Source organism: Oryx dammah, unplaced genomic scaffold (assembly GCF_014754425.2).
Source record: "Oryx dammah isolate SB20612 unplaced genomic scaffold, SCBI_Odam_1.1 HiC_scaffold_17, whole genome shotgun sequence".
NCBI classification, from domain to species: Eukaryota; Metazoa; Chordata; class Mammalia; order Artiodactyla; family Bovidae; genus Oryx; species Oryx dammah.
Genome location: NW_024070201.1, coordinates 33793938 through 33812970, shown reverse-complemented (window position 1 = coordinate 33812970; position 19033 = coordinate 33793938). Strand labels below are relative to the sequence as shown.

The 19033-nt window shown below is 44.6% G+C and overlaps 1 protein-coding gene across 3 annotated transcripts in view; it reads right to left on the bottom strand.

Annotated features, from left to right (window-relative positions):
* The window catches only part of SERGEF (secretion regulating guanine nucleotide exchange factor), a 256202-nt gene that overhangs the window by 179139 nt on the left and 58030 nt on the right, over positions 1-19033 (bottom strand). Inside the window, exon 10 of one of the 3 annotated variants that reach the window (XM_040258287.1) lies at positions 14460-14621. The exons of the other annotated variants lie outside the window; for them this stretch is intronic. Coding sequence (XP_040114221.1) covers positions 14493-14621 — 129 coding nt within the window. The 3' untranslated portion in view covers positions 14460-14492. Of the gene's footprint in view, positions 1-14459; positions 14622-19033 lie in introns of those variants that run through there. 3 annotated transcript variants of the gene reach the window in all.

The window sequence follows — 19033 nt, the reverse complement described above, 5'->3', positions numbered from 1 at the left end:
GTGGGCCAGGCGCTTGTCTTCCCCGAGTTCGAGCACTGGCCTGCCGCTCAGCCGTGGACCAGGCGCTTGTCTTCCCCGAGTTCGAGCACTGGCCTGCTGCGCAGCCGTGGACCAGGCGCTTGTCTTCCCCGAGTTCGAGCACTGGCCTGCTGCGCAGCCGTGGGCCAGGCACTTGTCTTCCCCGAGTTCGAGTGTGCATGCATGCGTGCTCAGTCATGTCCAACTCTCTGCAACCCCATGGACTCCCCACCAGACTCTGTCCATGGAATTTTCCAGGCAAGAATACTGGAGAGGGTTGCCATGTCCTAATCCAGGGCATCTTCCTGACCCAGGGATCAAGTCTGTGTCTCTTGCATTTCCTGCATTGGCAGGCAGATTCTCTTTTTTAATGAATTAATTTTTTTAATTTAAATTTAGTTTTAATTGGAGGATAATTGCCTTACAATATTGTGCTGGTTTCTGCCATACACCAGCATGAATCAGCCATGTGTATGTATGTCCCCTCCCTCTGGAGCCTCCCTCCCACCCCTCACCTCATCCCACCCCTCTAGGTTGTCACAGAGCCCCAGGTGGAGCGCCCTGTGTTACAAAGCAACTTCCCACTAGCTCTCTGTTTTACACACGGTAGTGTATATGTTTCAATGCAACTCTCTCAGCTCATTCCATTCTTCATCCCCGACTGTGTCCGCAAGTCCATTCTCTATGTCTGTGTCTCTGTTCCTGCCCTGCAAATAGGTTCATCGGCACCATTTTCCTAGACTCCATATGTGTGATAATATACAGTAATCGTTTTTCCCTCTCTGATTTACTTCACTCTGTACAACAGGCTCTAGGTTCATCAACCTCATCAGAACTGACTTGAATCCATTCCTTTTTATGGCTGAGTAATATTCCATTGTAATCTGTAAATCAAATTCTTTTCATTTTTATTGTTAACATACTGTACTTTTACAGCAAACCTTCAAGTTAGGTAATGTGAATCCTTTAACTTTTCTTGTTTTTCAAGACTGCTTTGGATAATCAAGGTTCTTTATGTTGCCGTATAAATGTTGAAATCGGTTTGTCAATTTCTACCCCAAGAAAAGCCTCTTTGACTGGGGCTGCTTTAAATCTATATATCAACTTGGGGAGGACTGACAATACTGAGTCTTTCAATCCATAAATGTTATTTATCTTTCCATTTATTTAGGTCTTTAACTTCTCACAGCACTGTTTCACAGTTCTTAAAAAATCTTTCAGATTTTTTTTGTTAAGTTTATACCTGAATATTTTATTATGCTTTGCAATATAATCATAAAATAATACTTTTAAGATCTTTCAATTTTTTGGTGCTGCTGTATAAAAAAAATCAGTTTCTGAATGTTGAGCCTTTACTCTGTTAAATTCACTTCTTGCTTCTATCTAAAGTTATCTTCTAGATTCCTTAAGACTTTCTGTGTCAACAATCATCTCATCTGCAAATAAAAACAGATTTATTCCTTTCTCTTTTTTAAGCCTAATTTTGCTTTTTCTTACCTTATGGAACTCATTAGAATCTCCTTCCAGTATGAGGTTTAATAAAAATGCTAAGAGAGGGCACACTTGCCTTAGTTTAATCTTAAAAGGAACACTTCCAATTTTTTACCATTAATTATGACATTTTCTTTTTATAAATGCCCTTTATTAGACTGTAGAAGTTCCCTTCTATTTCTAATTTGCCAAAATTAGAGTTATTATCACAAATGGATGTTAAAATTTTTTCCAACTTTATTGAGGTATAATTGACAAATAAAAATTGTATGTATCTAAGATGTGCAATGGAATTTGATATACATATATACTGTAAAATGATTACTACAATCAAGCTAATTAGCACACCTATCACTTCACATAGTTACTGTGTGTGTGTTAAGAACACTTAAGATCTACAACTCACTTAGCAAATCGCAAGTATATAATACAGTATTATTATCTATAGCTACCATACTACACGGGCTTCCCATGTGGTGCTAGTGGCAAGAACCCACCTGCCAATGCAGGAGACATAAGAGACAAGGGTTCAGTCCCTGGGTGGGGAAGGTCCCCTGGAGGAGGTTGTGACAGCCCACTCCACTATTCTTGCCTGGAGAATCCCATGGACAGAGGAGGCTGGTGGGCTACAATTCACAGGGCCACAAAGAGTTGGACATGACTGAAAGTGACTTAGCACACACACACACCATACTACATGTTAATCTCTAGAATTTATTCATCCCACATAACTGAATCCTTTGACCAACATCCCCCCATTTCCTCCACCTGGCAATTACCATTCTACTCTCCTTCTATGAGTTTGATTTTTTTTTTTGAAACATATATTTCTCTTTTTTCTTAATCAGTCCAGCTAGTTATTTGTTGATATTTTCAAAGAATTATTTTGGCTTTGTTATTTTTCTCTCTCTTTGTCAGTTTCCTATTTCATTAATTCCTATTCTTATCTTTATTGCTTCCTTCTTTCTACTTACTTGGGGCTTACTTTTCTTTTTTCAGCTTCTAAAGGCAAAACCTTAAGTCACTGAATTGAACACTTTCTAATATGTGCACTTAAAATTATCAATTTCCCCAAAAGCTTTACTTTGGCTGCCTTCTACAAATTTTCATTATTATTCGGCCAATAAAATGGACAACCTAGAAGAAATGGACAAATTCTTAGAAATATACAATCTCCCAAGACTGAATCAGGAAGGAATAGAAAATATGAGCAGGCCAATTACCAGTATAAAATCAAATTAGAAAAATAAATAAACAACTTACCAACAACAAAAAGTCCAGGACCAGACAGCTTCACAGGTAAATTTAAACATTACCAAACACTTAAAGAAGAGTCAACACGTATATTCTTAAACTGTTCCCCAGAATCACAGAAGGAACATTTCTCGACTCATTCTATAAGGCCAGTACCACCCTAATACCAAAATCAGACAAAGATACCACACACATACACAAAATTTACAGGCCAGGGCTTGCCTGGTGGCTCAGACGGTAAACAATCTGCCTGTAATGCAGGAGACCAACGTTCGATCCCTGGGTTGGGAAGACCCGCTGGAAAAGGGAATGGCAACCTACTCCAGTATTCTTGCCTGGAGAATTCCACGGAGAGAGGAGACCTGGAAGGCTACAGTCCATGGGGCTGCAAAGAGTTAGTCACAACTAAACAGCTAACACACATACATCACTGATGAACATAGATGCAAAGTCCTCAGCAAAAATATTAACAACCTAAATTCAACAAGACATTAAAAGAATCATACAGCATGATCAAATGGGGTTTATCCCAGAGTCACAAGTATGGTTCAATTTCTGCAAATCATCATGATAGATCATATTAACAAGTTGAAGAATAACAATCATATGATCATCTCTCAATAGATGCAGAAAAAATTTTTAAGGAAATTCAGCATGAAGTTTTTCAATCATTTTTTGAAATAAATTCTAGCAAAGTTGCAATACTATATATTTTGAAACAAATTCTAGCAAAGTTGCAATACTATATAAAGAACACTCTTATACTCCAAATATTAACATTTTACCATCTTTGCTCCCTTTCCTCTCTTTCTCCATTTTTTTTTCCCTGAACTATCTCTGAGCCAGTTACCAAACTGATGCCCTATCAATCTAAAACATGTGAGTGTATTTGTCACCAAAACCATCAATACTCTCTGCATAACAACAATTCAACTATCAAAACTAAAAAATTAACACTGATATGTGAGTACCCACACAGCTTCAGACTCCATTTAGATTTCTCCCATCATTCCACTAAAGTCCTGTACAACAAAGGCTCCAATTCACAATGGTATATTTCATTTAGAAGCCACACCCCTTTAGAATCCTTCAATTTGGAACAGTTCCTCAGTCTGTCCTTGACTTTCAGGATCTTGTGAAAAATAGGCCTGTTTTTGGTCACTCTCCACTTCCTTCATGGGGTTATATTTTACATTTTACCTGAGTTTACAGTTGCTTTCTGTGGGGCCTGCTCCAAAAGAACTACTTCACCATTACCAGAAATGGAATCGAGATGAGGATTCAAACCTCTTCTCACCACAGATACCACATGGAAAACTTGCCTATCTGACTAGCACGAGCGTTCTCACATCTACAAAAGAGGAATAGCTCTGATAAGCAGCCTCAGGCTTCCCTGATAGCTCAGTTGGTAAAGAATCTGCCTGCAATGCGGGAGACCTGGGTTTGATCCCTGGGTTGAGAAGACCCCCTGAAGAAGGGAAAGGCTGCCCACTCCAATATTCTGGCCTAGAGAATTCCATGGACTGTATAGTCCATGGGGTCACAGAGTCAGACATGACTTAGTGACTTTCACTTTCACTTTTTCTTATAATTTTTCCAAACATCTATTTTATTATTACAATTAAGATGACACCTATATGGAGTTAAAGATCAAATAATACAGAAAAATATCAAGTGAAAAGAAAAACTCCCATATCAAACATTAAAAGAATTCTCCCTCATGAGCAGTCTCTCTATGCTTGACACACCAGTGATAAAGAAACTCTGGCTGAGAATCAGAAGATCTGAGTTTCCAATCCTGGTGCTACTGCTCCCAAAATGGCTTTAGGTAAGTCACTTATTCATGCAAAAAGTATTTACTTAGCTCTTGGTAGCATATATAACTCTCTGCATCTCAGTTTCCTTATTTGTGAAATGCACATAACAGTATCCATCTTTTCCATATGCCTCACAGGCAGGAAAATAATGATGCAATATTGTGCGTTTGGGTGTGCTGAAAGTTAAAAGCATAAAACAAATGTAATAATATATCAAGTATTAGACCTCTGGAAAAATCAACATGGAAATCAGAAGACTTAGTTGGAACATAGGAGACAAATTAAAGATGAGATGTGAATGGAAGAACCCATATTCTGCTTGGTTTTATATTATTATACTATCAACTACTGCATTGAACCAATGCAGACCATTTCCATTACCATATAAAGTTCTAAAGGAGAGTACTGATATATATTATTTTACATAATATATATTCTTAACTGCCTGATATTAATGTTGTTAATTATGGATATTAATGTTGTTAATGTTGTTTCTGTGGAATTAATACATAGCAACTAGCCTATGAAACAACAACAAAAAAAGTTTTAAAGCTAAAAAGAAATCCAGATAGGGAAGAGTTCTAACCAAACCAGAATGGTAGTGGCCTTATGTGTGTGTTAGGCACTCAGTCGTGTCTGACTCTGTGACCCCATAGACTGTACCTTGCCAGGCTCCTGTCCATGGAGTTCCCCAGGCAAGAATACTGGAGTGGGTTGCCATTTCCTTCTCTGGTAGTGGCCTTAGAGCTTGGGAAAATACCTTGGAATTGCTTGTCATTACACAGATCTAAAAGCTGAAGCCCAGGAAGCAGATTCTCTGACTCCAAGCCCCACAGAAAATTAACATTCAAGTTTGAAATGCAATCCTGGTTATTTCACAGCCTAGGCTTTGCAGTAGGATCTGGATTTTAATCACAACTCTGTCACTTACTAACCATGTGGCCTTGGACAAGTGACCACCCCCAAGCCTCACTCTCCTTATCTAAAAACTGAGGAATAATAACCGCAACGATTCTGGGTTGTCATGAGGATTAAAAGGCTTAGCAAAGAACCTGGCACCCCACTGAGACTTAGAGGATGCTACCTGCTGGCATTATAGCTAAGACACTGCTCTTTTCACTACACTGCAAACTCTGATGGGGAAGGCTTCGGCCCCCAGATGCATCATCACCACAGAGCTGGTGAGTGTCGGAAAAAATGGTGAAATTAATGCAGCTTGGCAAAATGTGCCCGGGGAGCAGAATGATAAATGCCTGCATAGTAGTAACTATGGAACTGCTCCCACAAGTCGCCATGCAGTAGCGGAATTTTCACCTTGAGGGGTGCCAAGGGAAATGCACCATTTTCTTGCCTCTGTGCTCTTGCCTTTACATCAGCATCTGAGGAATGGAACACTGCAGACTAAGAAAGCTCCTGCTGTTTCAATGACCCTCAAGCTGAGACAACCAGAGGAGTCAGTGTTCTGTTTCCATTCCTCTTCCTCCAGAATGAATACATCACAACTCTGTTAGCAATCAGCAGCTACCCACCTGCAGACCTGTCCAAGCCTGCTTCTGAGTAGGTGGAGCTCAAACCCCTAAGGATTCTCCAAGCACCTGCTGTGTGACCTAGCCTCTTGTCCCCTGCCCACCAGGGTACGAGATTGCCCCCAAATCCTAAAATACAGTGTCTACTCTGCAGCACCATATGCTTTCCTTGGAAGACCACCACACACGAGGTGATTAGATGCTAGAGTAAAACCAAATAGTAACAAGTGACTCAGACTTCTGAGGAGAGGTTTCCATTCAATTCCATAACTGGAACTGAAGCAACTACTGCTTTCTAGGCACTGCGTCATGCACGAAAGATACAGCCACCACCAAGACATGGTATTTGTCCTCAGGTAGCTTACATTTGAAATGGTAACTGTCTAAGGTAATCAACTGGGTAAGCTCTAATCTGAATTTTGTAAAGTCATACAACTTGGACTTGCAGGTAAGGGGGCTGGGGTTGAAATACGCCAAAACTCATCTATGTTATATCTTTTTGCCTTTTCATACTGTTGATGGGGTTCTCAAGGCAAGATTACAGAAGTGGTTTGCCATCCCCTTCTCCAGTGGACCACGTTTTGTCAGAACTCTCCACCATGACCTATCCGTCTTAGGTGGCCCTACACAGCATGGCTCATTGCCACTAGGAATGGAAATAAAAGCTCAGGAAAGGACCCTGAGCAATTAAAATAACTCCTCCTAACTCTTCAAAGGTTCATTTCACTGTCCTAGCTTTAAAGTGGCAGTTTTGGGGGAAGGAAGGGCACCACTGGCCTAGTCTGTGCCCAGATACCAAAGAGGGGAGAATGAATTTCACAGGTTCTATCTCCTCTGGCACCATCTGGCCGTTTAGGAGGTGGTGGTGGTGAGCACCATTCTCAGTCACCTCTGCCCTGTAGCCTGCACAACCACTACCCAGTCACCTGGATGTCCATTCTTCCATGATACTGCCACAGAGCCACTGTGTAGCTCTGCCACTTCCCAGCTGTGTCCTCAGATAAGTTACTTCCCCAAGCTTTGATTTCCCCATCTACGAATGGGAATAACATAGTATAGTGCTTCATGGGAATGCGGTAAGAATCGAAAGGCATGTTTATACAGTGTATGATGGATGGCACATAGTCAGTGTTCAACAAATAGGAGCCTTTATTATTTCTTAAAAATCCTAAAAACAAACAAAACAAATCCTAGGGTTCCCCATCATGTCTTTCTTAATTGCTAATCTCTGTGCTCAGACCCAAGCCTGCCAACACCATCCCCACATTTATCATCTCAGAAGCAACCAGCCGCTTCCCATAGATTTTTCAGGAGCCTAAAAGGCTTGATCTTCTCACCTACCAAATTCAGTCTCCCCCAGACTGCAAATTTCATCTCCTATGAGAAGCTCTCCCAAAGATTCAAGATGCCTGGACAACAACTATTCTGTGACACTGCCCCTAGATCTTTCTGCTCTCACGGTCTCAGCTCTTACCTGTAGGAGATTCATGCCGTCAGTCACATCCCATTTCGAAAGCTGTAGAACTCTGTGTCCTCCCTGTTGTCACATTCTAAGTCCACAGCTCAAATGCACTGACAGGTAATAATGGATAAAGAGGAACCCAAGAATCACGGAAATGATTCATATCAAACTCCAGCTCTATGACAACTGACAACAATTTCCAAAGAGCTGTAAGAAATGGAAGTTGCCCAAAAACCCACAGAAGACTGGATATGACAAAGAAATCAACCAGCTTAACTAACATTTGTTTGTTGCTTCATGGTTATAAAATACTTTCACATTCATAACATCATTTTGACAACCACTCGGAGAAGCAGGCCTAATAAGCAGTATTATATCTGACAGATGCAAAATCAGAGGCTCAGAGCAGTTTGTCCAAAAATCAAATGACAATGTAAAGTCACTTAATTCTCCCAATTCCTTCTCCTCCTGGTTGCTCCTTCACACAGACTCTTATCCTCAAATGATGTGCATGCTCTAGGTTAGTAATGAAATAAAAAAATCTTACCCAAAAGGGCTCCCATGGAAATAAAACCAGAGAAGATACTCAACAATGACTAAATTATCTTTCTAGAGTGAGGAACTTTCCTCAAGCAATCCCGGCAGTGCTGGCTACAGCAACACATATATTTTGATCAGCAGCCATGAACAACTGTCCCCAGCCAGCTGGATCTCCTGAAGTGGTGCCTGGAAGGTCCTAAAGGCAGCGACAAGCAGGCCCCAGCACCTATGAGTGGCTTCGACTCTGCTTCCTGCTCTCCTTTCTCCTTGCACTTTTGGCCCCTCTGAAAAGCCAGAAGATTCACGGCTGATTGTCACAGCAGCTGCTCTTTTCACAAAGACATCTCTGACTCCTTCCATTTCTGCTACCACAGTCAGTCTCCCCCATCTTGGATGACACCAGGCATCCAGTAAAAAAAGCTCCCATACAAATAGCAAGCTGCAGATGCAGGAGGTGGCGGCCACCACCTGCAGAGCTCCCACAGACAGAACCACTGCCTCACAGAAGGGAATTCCAGAATCACACAAAGACTAACTTCTTCCTTCTAGTCATAACTGGGTGGTCCCACTACCAAATGACCTGGCGTCTTGGGGTTCTTAAGGCTACATGCCAAAAGAAAGGCTTGGTTTTGCTTCCTTGGAAGTGATGAGAATGTTTTCTCTTTACCTACCTCATGGGGAGCCTACCAGCCAAGGCCTCAACAGCTCAGGACACTGGAGGCAAAGAAGAGTCTGGAACTGAACGGGATTAACCTTGGGGAAGAGGGGTAGCTACAGGGTTGGTTCCTAAGGCAACCATTCAGTATAACATATCCAAAGGAACTGGCAAAGAGAGGCTTGATTCAGGCCATTGCCAATACCAAAGAAGGCCTCCAGCAGGAAGCTCCAAGCAGTGATAACCCTTGGAATTAAACACTTGGCACTCTACTGGGGAACCAGCCATTCCAAACAAGGTCCCAAACAGTGACAAGGGGTCCAGGACACAGAATCTATTCCCCGGGCAATGAGACTGGCAAAATCCAGGGTAAGGTTCCTGTCCCAGTCCTCTGCTAGAACTGGCAGAGAGATCCAGCTGTCTGGACTGGATCAGTGTGGGAGGGAGAAGGCATTTAAGAAAGGCAAAAGGAAGGCCAGAGTTCATCACAGCCAAGAAGCCAGGCCTCCAGCAGCCTACCAAATTCCAGAGCTGGAATCTCAAGAGATCTCAGGCACAAGGGAGAGAAAGTGGAAAGCAACTCAACAGAGTCAAGGCAGGTGGGTAATGACACCAAATGAAGGAAAACTTTGAAAGAAAAGACAAGTCTGTCAAGCTGGATGGCAGAGAAACTGAGATGAATACAAGACATCACCCTTGTTATTCCCTGGGGGTAGGGGGAGCAGGCAGCAGTTGTCCAAGCAGCCAAGGGCAAAGGAAGGCAGAAGAACCAATCCATGCAAAGACCCAGAAGTATCAAACAACATGATTTCTCTGGTTGGCCACGATGAGTCGCAAAGTGCAAGGGAGAGAGTGATAGAAGGTGAGGTTGGATATTGACAGGGGCAGGATCAATCTCTTAGGACAAGTCAGAGATTCTGGACTTCATCCTGTATGGGAAGCCATTAAAAAGTATATTCATCCCCAAGACAATTATTTGCTGATGACCTACTGTGTGCTAGGCACTAGTTAAGGTGATGGAGACACAGTGGTGAACAAGGCCAACAACAATTCTGAAACTCACGCTCTAGTAACCGCATTCTTAGCACACTCGCTGTGGGGATCAGGGACTCTGTTTCTTGTACCTCTTGAGGGCAGAGGTTGCGTCTCATTCTCCACTATATCCTGAAGGCTCAGCTAAGTTTCTTCCATGTAAAGTTTTCCAGTTGGGTTTCCAATAAGTGTTTATTGTGGGAAAGGATGCTTTCTGTATTTTTTTAAATGTTTTTTAAAAATAAGATCCTAACATGGTCAGATTTATATTTTAGTTCATTATTTTGGCAGCTGGGTGGAGGCAGCCAGAATTAGCCCAGCTAGAAACAAGGGGTTCTCAACTACGGGGTGGTCATTGTCATCAACAGATAGTAGGGGTCCAAGCTAGAGGAACAGTGGTGGAGATGGAGGTAGTTTTAGTCCCCTGGACGACTGATTCACTTACAGCTCACTCAGCCTTCACAGACTTTGTACGTCTCTCATCAAACCACTGCAGCTTTCTTTGAACCCTCATTGGCTCCTGTTTTCACTCTAAACCTCAGCATGATTTACTTTTACCCTGGGACAGCCCGGTTTTCAAGGTCAAAGGCAACAGTAGAGAGCTTGGTCAGCTCCAGGATGACCCTGGGCACAGCCTGGGGCAGTCGTAATGCTGCAGAGCGTGGTGGTGACACATGAGGTCACTGGGACTTTAAATCAGCCCTGATGAACTTCCTCTGCTGCTGAGAGGAAGCGCTGGAAACATCCTTGCTGCGGATGCTGATGGCTACTTCAAAAGACAGGAACTCACGCTCCCAGGAACTGCATGGAGATTGGCCACGGATTTCCAAGTACCTGGCCTCCAGTATTTCCACTGGTTATGATTCTAAGGGCTTCCCTCATAGCTCAGTTGGTAAAGAACCTGCCTGCCATGTGGGAGACCTGGGTTTGATCCCTGGGTTGGGAAGATCACCTGGAGAAGGGAAAGGCTACCCACTCCAGAATTCTGGCCTGGAGAATTCCATGGACTGTATAGTCTCCGTGGGGCTCCCAAAGACTTGGACACGACTGAGCAACTTTCACTTTCACGATTCTAAGAAGTTTTGCCACAAGGTCTAGGATGGTTCTTTGTAGCTCATAAGATCTCAAGTGATTAAGACAGAAGAGCAGCTCTGATTCAAACTTATAACAAAACATGTGTCTGAAGTACAGAGTGGCTCGCATGTTATGAACCCAATAGTAACTCTTGTACAGCACTTTACAGTTCATAAGAGCCCTTATATAGTTTATTTGCATTTTTCAATAATCCTGTGGGCAAGGTAAACTAGATATTATTACTCCCATTTTGTAGATGAGAAAACTAACGCTTGGAGAGGTTTTGACTGGCCCAAAGATATATGGACTATAGGTGACAGAGCAGAAATTCCAACCCAGGTTTCACTCCATATTCAAGCCTCTGTCCACCAGAGATCCAACTCCAGAAAGCAGTAGGGTTGACCGTGGTCATGAGTTAACATCTCTGTGCCAGTCCTCATTGAGGCCGGTCCTCTCTTTGCTGCTTTTCCTCATAAGACAAGGACCCAGTCTGGAGTCTGCAGAGTGCTACCAGGATGCACCCACTGCAGAGTAAAGCGAACTATCCCTCCTTGGAAGCCTCCTCACACTAACCTCATCACGGCAGCAGACAATTTGTCTTTTGATCTAAGCAAGATTTATGCCCCCCAACAGGAGTTCTTGCACTGTGTCAGTGCACTTCTCCTGATGATTTACTTTGTATCAAGCCTTGGCCTAATTATATAAAAATAAATAAGACAGTGTAGGCCCTCAAAGAGTTCCAGGTTGATTTAGAGATGGACAAATTAGTAAGGACTGTATTACTAATAAATATGGTATTACAGCGTCGGGTTAGCAACTTTGCCTTTTCTTTGTGAGAACTTGGCTCACAGCACTGTGCCTGGCCCACAGCAGGATGCAGTAAACACTGACTGGATAAATAAACGAAACTAAGATAAAACATGACAACAAATGGTGCACACACTTCAGTGAAGCATTGTTCTTCTCCACCTTAAAACTGCCATCTTCCCACAGCCCCTTTTCTCTTTATGCCTGTGCTGAAAGAGAAAGCATCCTTCCTTCCTATTGGAACCAAGCCCTTCACAGCGATGTCCCTCTTCAGCCTCATTGCATTGGCAGCCCTGTTCCAGCCACATCCTCCACCCCCCGCCCTTGCCTCTGTCCTCAGAAGATTTCTCTCTTCCCTGCTCTCTGATCCTTGCATTCAGGTTTCTGTCCCACCCCAGGTTCCCCGAGCTTATAAAACTAACAAACCAAGCTCTCCTTTCAAGTGTCTATGCTCGTCCTCAACCTCCTTTGACCAACGAATCTCCTGATTCTGTTGTTCACGCCTGCAGCTGGGTTTCTCCTCAGCCTTCCCTTTGTACCACGTCCTTGCGTCAGCTTCCACCTAAGCTTGTCTCTGATGCATCATCCCCACTCCCCATCGCCAAGGCCAGTGGTCTCGTCTAGGGTTCCCAGCTCCCTGACCTCCTGCTGAAATCCCCCAGGCTTCTGCGACGCTGCAGTTCCTGGCTCGCTTTCTCCCTCTCCTGTCAATAATCATCTCTATCTGGCTGCTCTTCCTCTGCTTTCCTCTTAATGCAAGTTCTTGCCAAGATTCCCCTGTTACTTCACATTAACTCCCTTGAGAACTAATTTAATGTCAAAGCTTCCAATTCAGGAAGTCTTTCCAGTCACCACCTCCCACCCCCACCACCCCACCCCACCCCAACCCTGTAGAACCCAAAAGAACCACAGGGACTGAAAATGCAAGAAAGAACAAGGTCCCCGAGGGCAGGGGAAGGGATGGGATCAACAGAGTTTCAATGTCAGACTCTCTCCCGCCTCTGACACATTCTGCTTGTCCTGCAATGAACTTTTTACCTAGCCCTGCCACCAGCTCACAAGCTCCTAAGACAGGACCTGTCCCACTCTGCTCTCTTGCCCCCGTTCGGCTCATGGAGTGCTCAGACAGACAGGCAGACATAAGCATCTGCTGGATAAAAGAAGAAAAACCAAAGTTGAACATGTTTGAAGGCATAAACTGGTCAACTGTTAAACACTAAAAGACGATAAGGCTCGCCATCAACAGACTTCATAGGAAATGTCCAGGTTGCTTGGGCATTTTACAGGTCTGTCCATTTTCTGGCTCTGTTGGACATTTGATGCCCAAATACCTGAGAACATGGAAGTGCTTATTCCGGAACTGGCCTGGGATTGAGAAGCACAGACTGTAGCGACAGAGAGAGAGAGGGAGAAGCTGAAGAGAGCTGAAGAGGACCGCAGCCTCGGAAACCATCTCTTTCTCGATGTGTTCAATCAGTAAACATCCACTAAGCACCTCTGAGGTGCCGGGATCTATGCCAGACACTGGGAACATGGCTTTGAACGAGATGATAAGGTCCTTGCCCTCCTGGATCTTATATAGTTCAGTGAGAAGAGGTGAATAAATACAAATAAATAAGAAAAACAGCGGGCAGTAAATAAGCGCTTCTGCATCAGATCCTTGACCATCAATTTCAAACAAGACAGCCCTGACTGGTGACTCCTTCTCTCTCCTGAGTGTTCACACGAACAAATCCAGCTCCCTGCTTTGAGGTTTGTTTTGTGTTTCTCTCCTCTGGTTAGGTCAGCAGCTACAGCATAGATGTGCTAGCTTTTTTAATCTCCAACGAAACCCTGTTTGGATGAACACTGCCCCCTGCATCTGGGGAGGCCTCTGAAACCGCTCCAACGCGGACAGCTTGGGCAGCCAGACGCCTTGGTCTCAGAGACCTCCCACCCCTAAAGAGGAGCCAGGATGCTGCGGATTACTTCCCAGAAAGCTACTTGGGGACGCTTTTTCAGGTTGTGTTCCATTCTGTCAGAGCCCTCTGGACTCAGCTGATTGCTGGTGGTAGATTTCTGTGTTATTTAGGGCACCAAAGTCCCACAGTCTTGACACAAACTTAAAATTAGAAATGTATTAAATATAGGAAAGGAGGAAGGTCATTCAGGAAAGGCAGCCTTCTGAGGGAGATGCAGGACAAAGACACCCTGGAAACTTCCAGGTTCATTAATGGGTTTTACACAGCATTCAAGTGGTATTTCTCCTTCAGAAATAACACTGTGGAAAGCGTAGGGGACTGGCTCAAACCTCAGCTAACACAGCTGAGTGAGTGACTCTGCAAACTAAAAATAGCTTCTTTCCCACTCATTCTGACAGATTTCACTTAGACCCTGTGCACAGGTTGATTCTCCAACAAACAGTTTCAGTCCTGTAGCAAAATGAGGGTTGGTGACATTTGAGCTTGACAATTACCCAATCCCTGGTTCAACTTTTGTTTATTTCCATGTTTCTTGCTCCAATGGCTGCATATGTGCACACGTGCACGTGTGCACTGAGCTCCCTGGCTGGGATCTGGTGCTCTTCAACCAGACGTGGGCAGAATTTAAACCAGGAACATGACTCAGGACCATGGCTACAGACGGAGCCCAGAGCCAGGCTCTCAGAAACAGTGGGAAGCAGGCTCTTTGTCTCAGGTCTTCTCCTAATTCCCAGCAAGCCTCTCCGGGTCTCAGTTTCCTCACTTATAAAACAAGGATAAACATTCCTATTCTAGCCTACTTCACAGCATCACACTGGAATCGAGAGAGAGAATGCACATGAGAGTTACTTTCTTTTAGACAGGACTCCTACCAGAAGGATGGATGGCAGTGATGGAACAAGTGAAACAGGCAGCCAGACTATAAACCTCAGCTGGACCACTGGACGGGGCAGCCACCCCGCTCCTTGACCTTCCGTCCAGGAGCTAAAAGCAGATCCAGATTCAGGGCTTTAGTTCATGTTGTCCCCTCTGCCTGGAATGTCCTTCTCCCTCAGCTAAACTCCTATTCATCTTTAAGAACCCAGTCCAAACACTTTTTTTTGGTTATTGTCTTCAGAGTAAATCATTCCATCTTCACTGCTCCCTTGGCCTTTTGCACATATCTCCCACAGCACTTTTCACTCTACATGGTAAGGAATTTATTTACACACCTGGAAATTCTTTGATGGCAAAGAGTATTTATCTTTGTACCCACCTCCCCAGCCACCACCACTGTGTGATCCAAAGTAAGCATATGGTAGGTGTCAACCAATGTTCCCCCGGTTGCCTACAGAATGGGCAAGAGCCCAAAGCCAAGAAAGGGATAAACCCAAGAGACATGCACAAAGATGGGATAACACACACAGAACCAGTGGCGGGGGTGGCAGGAGGGGGATGTAGGAACGTGGAGTCACCCAGGTCTGCTGTTACCAGCAATGAGGTCACAGCCACAGGGATGGGAGTCAGAGCCGAACTGCAAGTCCTGGGAGGGCCAGGTGGGAGCATCCAAGTCCCAATGACCTAAACTGGAACTGGAGGCCCCGGGGATGAGAAACAAGGGCAGAGAACAGAGCCAACATTTCCAGATCTGACAAAGTTGGGCCAGCAGCTTGGGGTTGAGTGACCTTGGCTATGACACCTAGGGACTCTAGAGGCAGGAGTCATTACAAATTTAAGTAATGATCATCTCCTTAAAATAAGAATCAGACATGGAAGGGACTTTAAGAGGTATAAGAAACTTTAGGAATCACCTGGTCTAACAACCCTAACCTATATATTGGAGAACTAAGGGTACAGGAGGAATGGGGTTTGTCCAAGTTTAGCCAGTCAGGGCAGAATCGTGGGGCTTCCCTGGTAGCTCAGCTGGTAAAGAATCCACCTGCAATGCAGGAGACCCTAGTTCAACTCCTGGATCAGGAAGATCCACTGGAGAAAGGATAGCCCAGTACTCTTGGGCTTCCCTGGTAGCTCAGAGGGTAAAGAATTCACCTGCAATGTGGGAGACCTGGGTTCGATACCTGGGTTAGAAAGATCACCTGGAGCAGGGATCAGCTAGCTACTCACTCCAGTATCCTGGCCTAGAGAATTCCATGGACAGAAGAGCCTGGTAGACAACAGTCCATGGGGTCACAAAGAGTTGGACATGACTGAACGACTCTCCAAAAAAAAGGGGGTGGGTACAGGAGGAAAGGGTTTTGCCCAAGTTTACCCAGTCAAGGAAGAATCATGGCTAGACCCAGGTCTTCTGAACCCCAAGCTGGACCTTGTCCCCTCAGAGGCTGTTGACCTTTAGTCAAGAATGTCTCCTGATAGTTCTACTAACATAACAGGTACCCTACTCTAGCTGCTTCAGAATCCTGGGGGAGCCCCACTGAACCCACTAAGTGAGTACAGATATTTCTGTCCTACTGGGAAGTGTGGGCTTCTCCCTTTGGGTGGAGTTTGGAAGCAGTGTTCCACAGGAAATGAGCAGAGAGTAGCCCCACCGGGAACTTAGAAAGCAAAAGGCTGCTGGCAGGGAGCAGACAAACCAGTTTACCCACCCCCTTACCCTGACATGTGCATGGGGGTAATTCCAACCATTGTGATCACCCTGGAATTTTCCAAGAATGGTTAGAGAGGGCCAGTACCTAAGGCAAAGCTGACAGTACATGAAACACAGTCTTCAGTACTGTAAGAACACTGAACCACAGCCTGTCTGGTCTAAAACCTCAGTCTTTCTCAGGCTAGAGATAAGACAGGGCTCAGAAGAAAAGAATTGGGACTCTCAAAGAATCAGAGATCCTGACTCCCAGAACTTCCCTGTGGGTGAGCATACACAGGCAACATTGTTTCATCTCTACAGAGAGTATGAGAGCTTCAAGTCCAAGTCCCAGCCCCACAGTTTACCTACTGTGTGATCCAAGGCCAGCAACTAACTCATTAGTCTCCTTATTTTTACCACAGTGATTATAACATCTATGTCCAAGTTTATTGTAAAAATGAAAGAATAAATGTAAAGCATTTAGCATGCTTCCTGGGCCATAATAACCACAAAGTTACACAGGATTTATTTGCTTTCCTTTGTTCGTGGGAGGGGTCAGTCAGACCGGAGTCCAGCTGTGCCTTCCTCTCCCACCTGGTTGTCTCTCTGGATCCTCCTGGGCAGACATCCTATCTGAGGCCTCAGCCCAGATAGCTCCCTCCTCCCTCTGTTTATCCCTGGACATAGCAGAAGGTAACAGGTCAGCTATGGGCTACTCTGGTCAGGAATCAGCTTAGTCCAAAGCTGTTACTGTCTCCCCAGGTGTCTGTGCACCTCCCTGGCCAAGCCCCTACCAGGGTATTCCCCTGGTTTATTACAGCTCTGGTCTTCCCTAAGGTGAACCCACTCCTAGCAGCTTACAGCTCTGGGCCTCCAGCAAATAGCTGCCTGAGCAGCCAGACCTAAACAACAACAGCAGAGAGAATTCCCAGATCCAATTTACCAACAGGAAACGACCTGGGGTCTGTGCCTGCAGAGAGACCAGTGAGTACACACACTGGTACCAGCTTTCCGGAGTCTGGAGAGGAAATGGAGGGGAGCACAGAAATGAAGCAGCTACAGGGCTCAGAGCTCAAGCTGACTCCTCACACCGCCCTGCCAAGAAGCTCAATAAAAAATCACATCAAGGTGAGGCTCTCCAGCTATCTGCTTGCACTGCCACAGGGCTGCATAGCATGACCACCGCCGGGCCTTCCAAGGCTCCAAAGGGAAAGAAGAGAAAGGACCCCACAGGTACTGCATGCTGGGCGGATGCCAAAAACTTTGCGTGTGATTTTCATCGATGACCTTCTGTGGTAGGTATTCTTGTCCTTGTCTTGCCAATAAAACCAGAGACTCAAAAAAATCCATGAAGCCGGTGTGCCTCTGTTATGCTACCTGACCACTACATCTTAAGCATTCTGGGAAAGAAAAGGAAAGCAAAAGAGTCTGAAGCAACAGGTACCAAGCTCTCAGCACCTTCCTCACTCAGCAGACAGCACTAGCTCAAGTACTGCATTCCCTCCTTCACCGGAGTCAACGTCTCTCAAACACAATCTACAGAAATACAGCAAAAGCCATGAAGATGCTCATGGCCTTTGCCCCTGCAATGTCATCCCCAAGATGTTCCCTTCAAGAAAGAGTTCAACAGAGTATTTGCTGCAGAATTCACTATAGTGACTTAAAAAAAAAAAAAAGAAATGATCTCAATGTCCAATATTCACAGAATGGTTTGGAAAACCCCAGAACCTTCAAACCATATAATATTAGACAGTCATTTTGAGTAATCAAAGACCAGGAAGAAACAAAGCAAGGCATTTGTGATCAAATAAATGAAGTCTGAGTATAAAACATCATAAATGCCATCACTACAACTTTGTAAAGTGTCTACATGTGTATATGCAAAAAAGGAATATAGTTGTGTTAGGGTGGCAAGATAACAGGTGGTTTTATTACTAGCATTATCATATCTAAATTGGTATTGTTCAGTTCCTTTACAATGAAAGAAAAAAACAGACAGACAGACTCAACCCAGCACCAAGGAAAGACCCAGGAGGACCAGGGCTGGGATGTGAGGCAGAAACTGAGAACCGTCCTACATACCGGAAGGAGGAGGCCAGGCAGGCCCCGGGGGAGGGGAAGCCCTCTAGGTATGGAGAGGGTTGTAATTAGTCTGATGCTAATTACAGAAGTCTCACTAGCTTATTAATTTTTTTGACAGACTCAATGAAGACTGAACTCCTACATGAAGCCAACTTGGGTTCAGAGGCACATTTCCTGAGTGGCCATCCTCCTTCTTCTCAAAAAACCTAGCCTTCTCTTTTCTTTTTTTTTTTAAGGACAGCAGTAAAATAAAGTTTAGTAATAGAAACACATACCCTGCAGAAATTAAGACTCCTGCCTTAAACGGAGAAATTCAAGACATTTCAGGGAACTAAGGGGCTTGAATAAGCAACTGAACGACTGTGTTTTCTACACTGGGAAATATAAACAGAAGAGCAAACTACTCAGCTTAGTAGTAGAGGCCCCTCTGATAAAGCTCCAACTCACCCTTCTGATATTACCTCATCTTCCCCACCACAGACACGCCAGGCTCCAGCCAAGCAGAACCACCAATGCTCCCCAAACACCTTCCTCACTTACCCACCCTGACTCTGCTGCAGCTGCGGTGCCCACCAGAAAGTCCTCCTTTCTCTCTCATGCCTGCTCAAGTCTCACCCATCCTCCAAGGCATAGCTCAAGCCAGGCCCTCCACAAAGCCCAACCCAGCCCTGTACCCTGACTGCAGCTCTCACCCTCCAAAGTGGACCCGGAGTCCCTGGAATCTCTAAAGGAGTCACAGACATTCTGCCCT